At 49.0% G+C, this 14,508-nt stretch overlaps 1 protein-coding gene across 1 annotated transcript; it reads right to left on the bottom strand.

Annotated features, from left to right (window-relative positions):
- Window positions 1–2,201: 2,201 nt before the first annotated feature.
- On the bottom strand, window positions 2,202–10,197 carry LOC141621182 (uncharacterized). Its single transcript, XM_074437857.1, has 2 exons — window positions 7,281–10,197; window positions 2,202–6,563 (listed from the first exon to the last, which is right to left on the bottom strand). The coding sequence occupies exon 1, from the start codon at window positions 8,972–8,974 to the stop codon at window positions 7,829–7,831; it is 1,146 nt and encodes a 381-aa protein (XP_074293958.1). The 5' UTR covers window positions 8,975–10,197; the 3' UTR covers window positions 2,202–6,563; window positions 7,281–7,828.
- Between the last annotated feature and the right edge of the window lie 4,311 nt (window positions 10,198–14,508).

Here is a 14,508-nt window from a genome sequence, read left to right as displayed (position 1 = left end):
AAAATACAACTAGCTTAGCTTCTGCCCTCACTAGTGTAGTCTATTGCTCATAACAGGTTTATTCATTCCAATCTTCCGATCTAGGTCTGAACTTAACCAAATTAACTAATTCAGTTGCATGCATTCAACTAAACGATTATAATTAAATTGTTAATAAAATAATTCTCACATTAAATCTCCTAAACCAACTATCGCATCATTGCTATACTACCATGACCACCCTAATCCTAGTGATGGGGCATATTCTGCACCGCTGACCAAGTCAACATATTGAGCAAGGTCAAGGGTATCCACAGCAAAGTCAACGACTTAGACAGTCTAGCCGATGCAGCCTATCGGCCTGTCACCTGGGTCTCGGCCAGACAACTAGCCAGCCGGGACACATATCCGCGTACTCATATCCAAGACCCCTCGGCCAGCCTGCCATAGGTCCATCGGCCGAGGGTAGAACGGTCTTTCCACCTGCTAGCCACTTGGCCACTTGGCCACTACGTGACAAAAGGTGAAAGTCTATAAATACTCATCAACCTTCATTGAGGAAAGGATCCACAAAATTGACCTAATAACCACTATTCATCTGGTAATATCTTCCTTATCTCTCTACAATACACGTTTAGTCAAGTAACACATACTTAGCCCTTTAAGTTTACTGACTTGAGCGTCGGAGTGAGTACGCTCGGCAAAAGCCGAGCCCTCAGTTTGTTCATCGTTTCAGGAGAGATCAAAGGAGGATTCAAGCAAAGACGTCATTCTACAAGCTACGAGTGGTAACAAATATCTGCTCTGGAATTACGCTCGGAACAATTGGCGCCGTCTGTGGGAAAAGACACTAGAAGCTAGTCACATTCATTCCCAAACAAAAAAAACAACACAAAAACCCACCCCAAAAGCTAAGAAGATGTCGAAACAACAAGAGGTAGTCGCGACCGACGAAACCGCTTTCTACCAAGATGATACCTTTCACAATTCTGGAGTCGTGCAGCCCTCCACCGGCGGAGTAATCCAACCGGAATTCGGAATGTCGATAATACCAGACACGCCGCTGCCCGCCAACCAGGTCACCATCATGGGACATGTGGTTGACACAGCAAAACTGAAGATGCTCCTGGACTTAATTGGGAGTACGCCAGCTCACGCTGTCACGCCGACAAGAGCGGCGGAAACCGTCCAGGAGACCAGGGCCCGGAACGTGACTCCCAGAAATTTGAACGGAGCACTAGGAGAAGCCGACCCTGCCAAGACGCCGGAGGAGCCTAGAGTGCTAGTGGTGGACCTGAGTCCTCCCCGTACTCACGAGAGGACAGCGTCGCCGCAGCACCGACGAGGCCTGCCTCAGAGAAGCCAGAGAAGTCCGACTCAGCAGAGTCGGAGAAGAAGCCCGAGTCGAACAAGGAGTCCTTCCCGCTACGAGGAGAGGAGCCGGACTAGGAATGCGAGGAGCCGATCGCCGCGTGTCATTCGACACGTGGTCAGACAGCCCCTCAGTGCTTATGTCCTTGATACCGTCGTGCCGACTAAGCTGAAGTTGCCGGCGTTCACATACAAAGGAGATAGTGACCCAACCGACCACGCCGAGGCTTTCGAGTCTTACATGTCGGTATGGGAGCAGCCCGATGAGGTCTGGTGCCGAGTCTTCCCAACAACTCTGCATGGGATGGCTCAAAATTGGTACAAGGGGCTTCCCGACGGCTCGGTATACTGTTTCGCCGACCTAAAGGACGCCTTCGTAGCCCAGTACTCTTGCAACAAAAGAAGGGCCGTGGAGACGTCGGACCTCCTAACTATCAAACGAGAGGAGGGCGAGTCTCTACGAAGCTATGTGAAGAGGTTCGATGGCAAGGTTCAGCAGATTCGGGAGATTAATCCCGAGCTGGCGGCCTTCGCACTGATGAAAGGCCTCCCAAGGGGAGACTTAAAAGACGAGCTCATCAAGTACGGGGGTCTGGGCCTAGACGCCGCTAGGAAGATGGCCGACCAGGCCATCAAGGTGGAAGATTACCACAAAACCTGGGTAGGCCACAGCGAGACTGGGCACTCAGAGAGGAAGAGCCACCGGGAAGACAACCCGGATGAAGGACGCCGCGACGATAATAGATCACGGTCCGACAAGTCCGCCAGGAAACAGAACTCGGCGGGCGCCGGGGGGAGTTCGGCACCATACTACCGAAAGCAGTACAATAATCACACCCCCCTGGTCGTATCCGCCTCCGAGGTCTTCGCCCTGAGAAAAAACGAGGGTCAGAAGTGGGAAAGGCCCCCTAAGCCGAGGGGTGACGGTAACACGAGCCAGTACTGCGAGTACCACGGCCACACCGGCCACTTAACGAATGACTGCCGGCATCTGAAAAACGCCATTGAGGAACTGATCCTGAAGGGGAGCCTAGGCAAATACGTTGCCGGTGGCCGAGAAACAGATACCGGCGGGTCAAACAAGAAATCCGTCTTAGAACGGGTAGGAGTAATCAATGTTGTCATCGGGGGCAACGAGAACGGTGGGTCCGCTCATGGGTACAAACGGCACCTGAATGAACTATATCAGGCCATCAACTTTGTGCCCAACATAGCAACCCCCGCTTCCAACATCCCCGATATGACCATCGGGAAGAAGGACTACGATGGAGTCGTCGCTCCTCACAGCGATCCACTTACAGTCCACCTGGACATAGCCAACCACTTGGTGAAGAGGTGCCTAATTGACACAGGGGCCTACACAAACATTATGTACGGAGAATGCTTTCTTAGCCTCGGTCTGAAGGTTGAAGACTTGACCCCCTGCACCAGCCCGTTGTACAGCTTTTCTGGGGCCGGCCTAGTACCCCTGGGGTCAATCAGGCTGCCAGTAATGTTTGGGGAACGAAGTGCAGCCAGGAACGTTATGTCGGAGTTCGTGGTCATTGACGGTTCATCCGCCTACAACGTCCTCATAGGTCGAGTCACTCTGAGTGAGGCTGACGCAGTGATGTCCATCCGAGCTCTGACACTAATGTATGTCTCGGACCGGGGGGAAGCGCATAAGCTCGTCTCGAAGAACGAGAACGATGAGGTAGTCAATGTCCAAGTATCCGCCAGAGGGTGCAACACGCAATCCTTCAAAGTGGCGAAGAAATCAGAAAAGGGGAAGAGCCCATCCTTGCAACAGAAGGGCGAACGCATGGATACCACCGTCGGTATGGTCGAAGGAGCGGAGACCGAGGAGGTAGAGATTGACCCAGGCCGCACCGTGACTATCGGTGTCAACCTGGAACCAAAATTCAGGGCCGCTCTCCTAGACCTGCTGAGGAAGAACAAAGACGTCTTCGCCTACTCAGCGGCCGAGATGCCAGGCGTGAGCCGGGAGGTAATTATTCACAAGCTAAACGTACTCCCCACCGCTCGCCCTGTCAAGCAAAGGATGAGGAACTCCTCAGCCGAGAAAGATGAGGCTATCAAAGCCGAGGTAGATAAATTACTGGCGGCGGGGGCTTTATTATGCCTTGTACTTATCCTGAGTGGTTAGCCAATGTTGTGATGGTGAAGAAATCGTCGGGGGCATGGAGAATGTGCGTAGATTTTACCAACCTTAATAAAGCATGCCCCAAAGATTGTTACCCTTTGCCTCGGATAGACAGCTTAATCGACGCCACGGCAGGCTACACCATGCTGAGCTTGCTGGACGCCTTCTCGGGGTACCACCAGGTATTCATGGCTGAGGAGGACATGCCCAAATGCGCATTCATCACCGCGAACGGCACATACATGTACAAAATGATGCCGTTTGGTTTGAAGAACGCCGGAGCAACATATACAAGACTGGTGGACAAAGTGTTCCAAAGTCAAAAAGGGCGAAACATTGAGGCTTACGTCGACGATGCTATTGTGAAAAGCAAGTCTGACAGCGAGCACCTGGCCGATTTACACGAGACATTTTTTTCACTAAGGAAATACAAGATGAAGCTCAACCCAATGAAATGCAACTTCGGTGTCCGGGCAGATAAATTCCTCGGTGTACTCGTCAGTGCCAGAGGCATTGATGCCAATCCAGACAAAGTCCGAGCAATCCTAGACCTGCCGGAACCAAGGAATCGAAAAGAGGTTATGATGCTGACCGGGAGAATGGCGGCTCTCGCCCGTTTCATCTCTCGGTCAGCCGACAAAAGCACCCCATTCTTCAAAGTGTTGAAGGGGAATAAAGACTTTAGCTGGGGGGAGGAACAGAGCACAACTTTCAAGCAACTAAAAGCTCACCTTCAGACTCTCCCAACTTTGTCCAGGCCGATACTGGGGGAGACGCTATACCTGTACATAGCAGTTACCTCGGCCACGGTCAGTGCCGTGATCATCAGGGAAGAAGACAAACAACAACACCCAATCTACTTTGTCAGTCATACACTATTGCCCGCCGAGAGAAATTACCCACTAATTGAAAAAGCAGCTTTCGCCGTCGTCGTTGCCGCAAGGAAGTTAAAACCCTACTTCGACGCACATCCCGTGACGGTCCTAACCGACCAACCATTGGAAAAAGCTTTGGAGAAATTCGAACAATCCGGTAGGCTTATCAAATGGGCAGTGGAACTCTCTAGTTTCGGCATTCAGTACAAAACAAGGCCTTCGATAAAGGGGCAAGCACTTGCAGATTTCCTGGCCGAATGCACATATCAAGAAGAGCCAAACCCGGGTGTATGGGAGGTTTACACCGACGGCTCCTCCACGACGAACAGCTCGGGAGCCGGCATCCTTATCATCAGCCCAAACGGGGACGAGTTTGAATATGCTTTGAAATTTACCTTCTCGGCCTCGAACAACGAGTCCGAATACGAGGCGGTGATAACCGGAGTCGAGCTAGCTAGGGCTGCTGGAGCAGAACACATTGTGTTAAAGACAGACTCACTGTTGGTTACTAACCAAATCAGAGGAGAGTTTGAGGCTCGGGACGACGGGATGGTAAGATACCTGGAAAGGGTAAAAGCCGACATAGCAAAATTGAAATCTTTCCAAATCCAATGCGTTCCCAGATATGAGAACAACCGGGCCGACGCTCTCTCAAAACTTGCCAGCTCAACCATCAAGAATGTCAGCCGAACCGTGCTGGTAGATATCAGGAATACGAAGAGTATCACTGAGGCTGTCGGCATGGTAGGCAACGTAGAGACCGAGACAACGTGGATGACTCCGATAATGAAATACAAAGTTACGAGTGAGTTGCCGGAGGACCGAAATCTCTCGGCCAAGATAAAAAGGATCGCCGCCAGGTACTTGGTATTCGAAGAGGAACTGTACAGAAGGTCCGTAATAAGACCACTCTTGAAATGTGTCGGTCCAGCCGACGTAGAGCTAATACTGACAGAGATTCACGAGGGCATATGCGGACACCACATGGGGGCAAGAACACTAGCCCACAAAGCTCTCCGAGCCGGCTACTTCTGACCCACCATGCTTCAAGACTCCAGAACAAAGACCAAGAAGTGCACGAACTGCCAGATGCATGCCCCGGTGATACATGCTCCCTCCCGAGACCTACAACCGGTGCTTAACCCCCTTCCTTTCGCACAGTGGGGGATGGATATGCTAGGGCCGTTTCCAACGGCCTCCGGAGGAAGGAAGTTCTTGATCGTCGCCGTTGATTACTTCACCAAATGGGTTGAAGCTGTGCAGCGATCACGGAAGACCACAAATGGCCGTCGAAAAGGTAATGCTGGGAAAATGTTATAACCCGTTTTGGATTGCCCCAAGTCATGGTATTTGACCACGGCCGAGAATTTTGGAGTGACCTGATAATGAACTGGTTAGAAGAGCTTGGCATCAAGTATGCATACTCCTCCGTCTGCCACCCACAGAGCAACGGACAGGCGGAGGCAGCCAATAAAACGATCCTCAACGGTTTGAAGAAGACAGTGGAAGACCTTAAAGGAAGATGGGCCGATGAACTACCCGGCGTCCTGTGGTCCCTACGGACCACGGAGAAAGAAGCAACGGGGTACACTCCTTTCCACTTAGTCTACGGATTCGAAGCAGTCCTACCAATTGAAGCGACGGTGCCAACATTCAGAACGGCTACCTTTAACCCAGTCGAAAATGAGGAAGGCCTGAAAGCCTCCCCGTATCCGGTCGAAGAACGAGATACAAAGACGCCTCAACTTGGCAGTATACCAAAACCGGATGAGAAGAGCCTACAACCGAAGAGTCCACAAGAGGAACTTAAAAGTAGGAGATCTAGTCCTAAGAAAGTCGGCCGCCACCAACAAAGGAAGTATTCATGGTAAACTAACGGCCAACTGGGAGGGTCCCTACAAGGTGGTTGAAGAAATGAGGCCGGGTACATACCGGCTGACAGACATGGAGGGTGTGCCTTTGATGAGCCATTGGAACACCGACAATTTAAGAAAGTACTTTGTATAGCGGCGGAGGTGTCCAAAACCAATGTGGACACCCCAACGCGTGATAATAAATGAAGAAACACCCAAGTTTTCCATCCAAGTGCTTGTCCCCTCCATAATTGCCACCCAAAGAGAAGAATTGCTATCGAGCCGTAACCCCGATTACCTCGGCTAATTGCCGAGAGCGACGGGGACACAACGACCGGTACGCTAGAAGAATTGCTATCGAGCCGTAACCCCGATTACCTCGGCTAATTGCCGAGAGCGACGGGGACACAACGACCGGTACGCTAGAAGAATTGCTATCGAGCCGTAACCCCGATTACCTCGGCTAATTGCCGAGAGCGACGGGGACACAACGACCGTGCGCTAGAAGAATTGCTATCGAGCCGTAACCCCGATTACCTCGGCTAATTGCCAAGAGCGACGGGGACACGACGACCGGTACGCTAGAAGAATTGCTATCGAGCCGTAACCCCGATTACCTTGGCTAATTGCCGAGAGCGACGGGGACACAACGACCGGTACGCTAGAAGAATTGCTATCGAGCCGTAACCCCGATTACCTCGGCTAATTGCCAAGAGCGACGGGGACACAACGACCGGTACGCTAGAAGAATTGCTATCGAGCCGTAACCCCGATTACCTCGGCTAATTGCCGAGAGCGACGGGGACACAACGACCGGTACGCTAGAAGAATTGCTATCGAGCCGTAACCCCGATTACCTCGGCTAATTGCCGAGAGCGACGGGGACACAACGACCGTGCGCTAGAAGAATTGCTATCGAGCCGTAACCCCGATTACCTCGGCTAAATGCCGAGAGCGACGGGGACACAACGACCGGTACGCTAGAAGAATTGCTATCGAGCCGTAACCCCGATTACCTCGGCTAAATGCCGAGAGCGACGGGGACACAACGGTCGATACGCTAAAGACATTACACAGTTGAGATATGCATTCAAACTGCCTCGGCCATACCAAAGGTAAAAACGAAGGCACTCAATTAATAACGCAAGAAGACAAGTAAAGGATTGTGATCAAAGCCTCGGCCAAGCCAAAGGCCAATAGGACAAACTTTGTTAAAAATAATTGAAAGAAGAATACAGACGACGGCCGTCCCCATAGGGATAAGCCTAAACACAACCTACCAAGAAATTTTTTACAAACAAGGAAAAGAAAAGCAAAAGATTACAAGCATATCAATTGAAGCGCCAAAAGATGGCAGGGAGGAAAGGCTCAATAGTTGGCCCCCGAACAGCTAAAGCTATCCGAGATGCCGGGTGAGTCTGGTGACGACCGCCCGTCTCCCTATGCCTGTTGCTGCCCTCCATCGGTAGCAGCCAGACATCTTGGTGGCCGGCTCGAAGAAGGCTCGACATTTTCAAGCGCCTTTAGCCTCTCAGCCTCCTTCAACTTTGCATCATAGGCCGCCTTGGCCTCGGCTTCTCTGAGCCGCCTTCGCCGCCTCCGCCTTCTCATGCAGCCAGCCTTCCAAAGATCGCCATCTCATCCAGGAGCTGGTCAAATTTATCCCACGGGAAGAAGCCGTCGGGGATGAGCTTTCTGATTGCCTCCCTGGTCGCCTTCTCGGCCTGGTCCCGGAATTGAACGCACATTTTAGGGAGGAGATCATCTTGAAGCATTTCAATATCCTTCTCCTTTTGAGCAAGGATAGCCTGTGTGTCCCTGAGCGCCTCCGCCTGGTTCTGGAACAGATCCTTCCACTCGTCCCTCTTGGCAACCACAGCGTCGTAAGCGCCCTTATATCTGTCCCGCTCCTCCATCATCTTGGCAGTGGCGGCATCAACATTCTCAACTTTGGCCCTCTCGGCCAATAACAGCTTCTCAGCTTCCCCCACACGCTTCTCGGCAGCATGGAGATCCCGCTTAGCCTTCCCGGCTTCCCCCTTCGCAGCAGAGAGATCAAGCTTAAGCTTTGCGATCAGTGGCCCAGTTTGGGCCATGGCCCTCTCCTGCTCCATGATATGGGAGCCGGCTAGTTGGGTCCACTTCGCCAGCCTCTTATATATTTTCACACCCTCTGCCACAGGCTCGGTGGGAGGAATCTTCTGAGCTGAGGAGTCAACGGTGACATTTCTATCACCCGCCTTCTCAATAGCCTTCTCAGGCTGCTTCCCTGATTGCCGTTCAGTTAGAACGGCGGCTGCCGATGGTGGATCTACAAAAAATTTACACAGAGCATCCATGTCACCATGCATTGACACATCAGAAAGTCTGTCATCAGGAATGTCCAACGAACCGGCTAAATCCGAACCACAAGTTAGATCCGTACCAGTTTGGACCCTCTTAGTTGGAGGGCCGGCTGAGGCAGGCTTCTCCCCGGCAACGGTGGAAGCAGACGGTGGCTCTTTTCTCTTCTTTTGAGGAGAAGGATCCTTAGCAACGGTCACCACCCCCTCAGTGATGTCAATGACCTCCACATGATCCTTCTGCACCACTGGGGTCGAAAAGGGAGTAGACACTGACGCCGCCGCCAACTTGGACGCTTCTTTCTTTGATCTCTTCGGCACGCCTCCGAGAACCCGTGCTTGGGCCGCCTCCGGATCCAAACGCCCTCGTCTGCTTGTCCATGAGTTCGTTGGGGGCCAGTCTACGATCATGAAAATCAGCCGTAGGACGCCGCTGAACGACCTTCCCGTCCTTGTCAAGCCCTAACCTCTTCAAGTCCCTCTCAGACAGATCCTGACCAAACCGATCTGCAAGAAATCAAACAAGAGTTACATAAAAGAAGTAAAACAACGCTCTAAAAACAGGAATATAGCAAGCAAAGGCGGGCCTCACACCGACCCCACTCACCCTGGTCGAGGGCCGGTATGAGGCCGACGCGGCAAAGCAGCTCGTCTTGAAGAATGATCTGAGTCGGGGGCAGCCATCCTTTCTCAGCATCAAACAGCTGCATCGCCCGCTTCTCATCCGCGGTAAGGGGGACCAACGAAGCGTCCATCTTAACCTTACCCCGGGAGGTACATTTCTCGTATTCTTCCCGGTTCTCACACCGTAAGTAAACGGGGCTCTGGAAAGACCGAGGCAATGGGTAGTTCTCCGGCACTTGGACCTACACCCATCGCCGTTGCCAGTCTTTGCAGGAAGTAAGCTTGTTCACGGAGACATAGTCTGGCTCCGTCTGTACGCTATACCACCCCACTTTACCGACGATTGATGGCCGAAGACTATGGAGTCGGCGGAATAAGTTAACCGTGGGGGTCTCCCCCTTAAAGAGACAGAGCCACACAAAGCCGACTATCGTCCTCATGGCCAACGGATGCAGTTGGGCCACGACAACGTTCATAGCTTTGATGATGGCCATGATGTGTTCATTCAAAGGAAACCGGAGCCCATACTCCAAGTGCCTGATGTACACGCCGATATGACCCGGGGGAGGGCAACAGACCGCCTGACCCTCCTCAGGGATAACAATTTTATACCCCTCACCGAAGGAGAAATGACCTCCGAAAAGAGTCTCTCCGGAACAGCTTGCGAATTTATTTGTCCAGACACGGTCGAGGCCAGTCGTGCAGGCCTCACCATGATCCGGGATAGTCGTCCTCTCACCATCAACAGGAGTCCTCTCATCGTCATTAGCATCATCAGCATCATCCTCATCCTCCCATTCCTCCAAAATGGGCTGATCAGCTACGAGAGAAGGAGACCTAGGGCCCCCAAACCTTAGCGGGATGGCTTCTAGTACCCCCTCCTCATCAAGACGCGACGGGGAACCCCCCGGCGCAGAAGTACTAGTCCCGGCGTCAGCAGAAGACATGTTCACAGCAATTACTAATGAAATAAGAAGTGAGAAAATTTATTTGTTTACCTTGAAGAAAAACACTCGCCGGATCAAAGACTCTGAAGATTGGAAGAAAAGGAAGCCCTTGAAAGTTTAGAAAGATGAAGATTTTGGAGAAAATTTGAGAAAATGAATTTGGTGGCCAAAATCACTGAATAACTGCCCTATTTATAGGGAAAAGCCCATGAAGAAGGACCAATCAGGGCACAGCCCATGAAGCGTCAGCCAATCAGCGAACAGACACGTGTCAGACATGCAACCGCGGAATGTCAATCGTTGCAACAGTTGAACGTCAATCAATGCAACAGTGACCAAGCGTCTTCAACACGCCCATTCACATCTCTTCGCCTATTTATCTTCCTCAACAAATTCCTAGGTATCTGCTCTCCGCCGACCACATGATCAACCAGGCTAGGAAGCACCGGCCGGGGGCAATCAAAAACAACCGGCACTCTCAACCCTGGTCTGGGCCAGCGTCACTTTCTTTTCCACATCGGATGCCCTTTACGCATCCATGTGGAGGGGGGATATGGTACGGCCTAATAAGAACCAGGCCGATGCAGTAGAAGAAGCCGATGCAGAAAAATTTTCAGAAATCACTTAGGCAGAATATACGCTCAACATACATCGGAGCCCATACCACGGCATAGACTACGCTGGGGGCAAATTGATGGGGCATATTCTGCACCGCTGACCAAGTCAACATATTGAGCAAGGTCAAGGGTATCCACAGCAAAGTCAACGACTTAGACAGTCTAGCCGATGCAGCCTATCGGCCTGTCACCTGGGTCTCGGCCAGACAACTAGCCAGCCGGGACACATATCCGCGTACTCATATCCAAGACCCCTCGGCCAGCCTGCCATAGGTCCATCGGCCGAGGGTAGAACGGTCTTTCCACCTGCTAGCCACTTGGCCACTTGGCCACTACGTGACAAAAGGTGAAAGTCTATAAATACTCCTCAACCTTCATTGAGGAAAGGATCCACAAAATTGACCTAATAACCACTATTCATCTGGTAATATCTTCCTTATCTCTCTACAATACACGTTTAGTCAAGTAACACATACTTAGCCCTTTAAGTTTACTGACTTGAGCGTCGGAGTGAGTACGCTCGGCAAAAGCCGAGCCCTCAGTTTGTTCATCGTTTCAGGAGAGATCAAAGGAGGATTCAAGCAAAGACGTCATTCTACAAGCTACGAGTGGTAACAAATATCTGCTCTGGAATTACGCTCGGAACACCTAGCGTTCAAGAAATTAGCTATGCATAACAGATAAAACAAGAACGAGAAATAATGCAAGAACAAGCATGATGAAGAGATGTACAAAAGAGAAATAACATAAAAGAGAGAAGAAAAGTTATAGAAATTCGGATCCGGAAAGTGAAGAACCAAAAATAACGTTGAACAGTGAAAGAGGAAAAATGTATATGAGAAGAGATATCTAAACCTAATTACGTCTCTCCTGTTTATAGGAGAGACAATTATTAAACCTAAAACACGAAATTAAGATAAAAAGCCCGTGTCCATAGCAAGTTACTCGATCGAGCACTTTCATAACACTCGATCGAACAAATCCAATCTAAAACCTCTTGATTGAGGACTTTAGGTACTCAATCGAACACTATCAAAAAGAGGCCATTCCATCGAGTACATTAGGCACTCGATCGAACAAGATAGTACTCGATCGAGTACTTTCCAGCGCACAATTCCTACTTCGCGCACTGAACTTCAAACGGCCGTCATTTCTTCGTTACTTGGGCAAACAGAGCGTTTCCGGTGGCGTTGGAAATCTAAGAGGACAAACTTTCATCTCCAATTGGAATAACTTGAATATCAGTTTTAGAACTCGAGATATGGCTCTCCAAAGTAGGCACTAGTAATTTGAAGTTCTTCCTTTGCTCGCCTAGCTATCTTACTTCTATGCGCATCTCAAAATAGTAGTCTCCAAGCTCCGACTCAACTCATCTCCTAAATGCGTGCATAGGGACATGTATTAAGCTTGATTCCGCTTCTCTTTGGTTCATTCCTGCAAATAAGACAAGAGAAACCAAAGTAGATAATTCGGGGGACATTTGTAGCTAAACACTACTAAATATGCATAAAGATGCGTGTAAAAACGGTACAAAAAGTCTATATAAAATGCACGCATCAAACTTCCCAAAATCAAACCTTTGCTTGTCCCCAAGCAAACTATATGCAAAACTAATGGAACAGAAAAGAAAAATCAGAGCTAGCTACAAATCCACTTAAACCAATTTAATGCAGCACTAATACTTATAGCAGAAATGTCAAATGCAAACGAGTTATAAGATGTTTATAATAAAGCTGAACTGTCGACTTTTCAAGACCTTTAAAACATAGACTCTCACGGGTCACTCTTCTCTCATGAAGCATAGGGTAAGCATATGAATTGCAAGAGAGAAAGTGTGGACATGGCCCACCTGCGAGCCCACTTCGATCCGTGGACATGCAGCGGTCTTTTGAAAGCCACGCTCGGCGGCGTAAAAATGCTTTCGACCGGATCGTTTTAGATCGGTCGGTTTCGTCTCGGTAAGGGTCTCAAAACGATTAGAGATGCTCGGAGTCGCCACCAAGCATTTGTGGGATGCTTGGAACCCGTTCGAAATCCACTTTATACCTCGGTCAAATCGAAGCACAAAGCAGCGTTTGACATAGGTACTAAAGATAAGGAAATCATCCCTCTTTATCATCTTATCTCTAGAATGACTCTCGTACGCCCTGGATAAGGTCGTCCACTATCCAAAGTTTCTGAGTAAGAGGTGAAGGTACGTATTGGTAAGCCCTTTAATCAGACACCCAATCCCGCTCGCGGTAGCGGCCTCTACTGATCGATCTTGGTTGGTTGAATGCAAAAGTTGATAAAACGGTTTAAATGCATGAATGCGCATCCAATAATTTAAACCTAACATGTGAGAGCTTTCTAAGTCGGTTGATTTAATACAAGTATCAAGTATAAGATGTCGGGTTGGATTAATGATTGATTTGCATACAAGACGGAAACTAAACATCCTTTTACCGTATTTGGTTTAGGGTGCATAACGTGATCCATTTGTCTTAGTAAGGCAATTTGCAAATATGATTTTGGAATAAATAAATAGTCATCTGATCCGTCCTATATCCGGGCTAACCGGAGTCGGGATCGTCCTAGACTAATACAGGAAAGGGAACAGACACTGTACCAGACGGCTACATGAGGCGCGAGCCAGCCGGCGGTGTAAAGGGGCCTCCCCCGATTCTGAAAACGAGAGAGAAAAGGCCTGCTTGAGGCGCGGGCCAGCCTACGGTTATATGCCGTGTTCTGACCTTTTGAAAACGTTACAAAACGTGTTGAGAAATGGGTATTTGAACCCGATTTGGTTTGAAAGGGTCGTTTAGACCACATTTGTTGATTTGAAGAACTAGACTCGAATAATCATCATTATCTTGATAATATTCGGTGTCGGGTTCGACTTGACAAGCTTGACATGAATAGTTTTGAAAATGATTATGAACTAATTGTTTTAAGTTCATTTGACTATAATTAGTCGATACTCATCATCGTACCCGAGTTAAAATCCGGCATGGTATGTAGAACCAAGGATGACTTTGTCTTGGTGACTAATATATTTGTTTCGAAAATGTAAAGAAATGATGAAAGGCTTTAAAATACCTCCCAAAATGTAAAGAAATGAAATAAAAGGTTTTAAATGCCTTTTAAATGTCATTAACCAAATATTATCACCGAAACACGGATTTAACCGTCATGGTATGAGGACCCAAGGGTGAGAAATGTTTTATGGTTAAAACAAATATAATAAAAAGGGTTTGAAAATATTTGAAATGGTAAAAACCGATTACAAATATGAAAATGAATTAAAGGGGAAAGACGAGAACAAACACGGTTGATCTCTGACCTGAACACCCCATTTAGGCGCGGGCAAGCTGGCGAACCAATGGGCTTATGCCTCAGACCAAAAATCAGTTTTGGCTCGTTTATCCCACGTTTTTGTTCATGTTATGCACGTTTTAGCATGTTATAGTCATGAAACAAATGAAAACATGATAAAAAGAGGATTTTTACACCCTCATACTTACATGTTTGGTTATGGCGAGTGACCGACGTAAGTGTAACAACTCGTTTGGTCGGAAAAAACTCGGTTTAAAACCGTTTTGGTAAGTAAAAAGAGTGTTTTAAGATTAGTGACAGTGTAGTGGTCGAAGTGGTCGGTTAAGTGATTTAATGCATGATGACGGTACCAAACAATGTGTAAGGCTTGTATTTACGATCGGTAGGTCGTAAATACGCGTCGGATTGTGACTTAAGAAGTCGAGTCGAGAATTTTAAGGGA

Source organism: Silene latifolia, chromosome X (genome assembly GCF_048544455.1).
Source record: "Silene latifolia isolate original U9 population chromosome X, ASM4854445v1, whole genome shotgun sequence".
NCBI classification, from domain to species: Eukaryota; Viridiplantae; Streptophyta; class Magnoliopsida; order Caryophyllales; family Caryophyllaceae; genus Silene; species Silene latifolia.
Note: the sequence above shows the minus strand (reverse complement) of the source record. Positions and strands in the feature narration are given on the sequence as shown.

Bases quoted from the DNA above. Each gene is read 5' to 3' on its own strand.
- LOC141621182 (XM_074437857.1), bottom strand. From the start codon at position 8,974: ATGATCGTAGACTGGCCCCCAACGAACTCATGGACAAGCAGACGAGGG.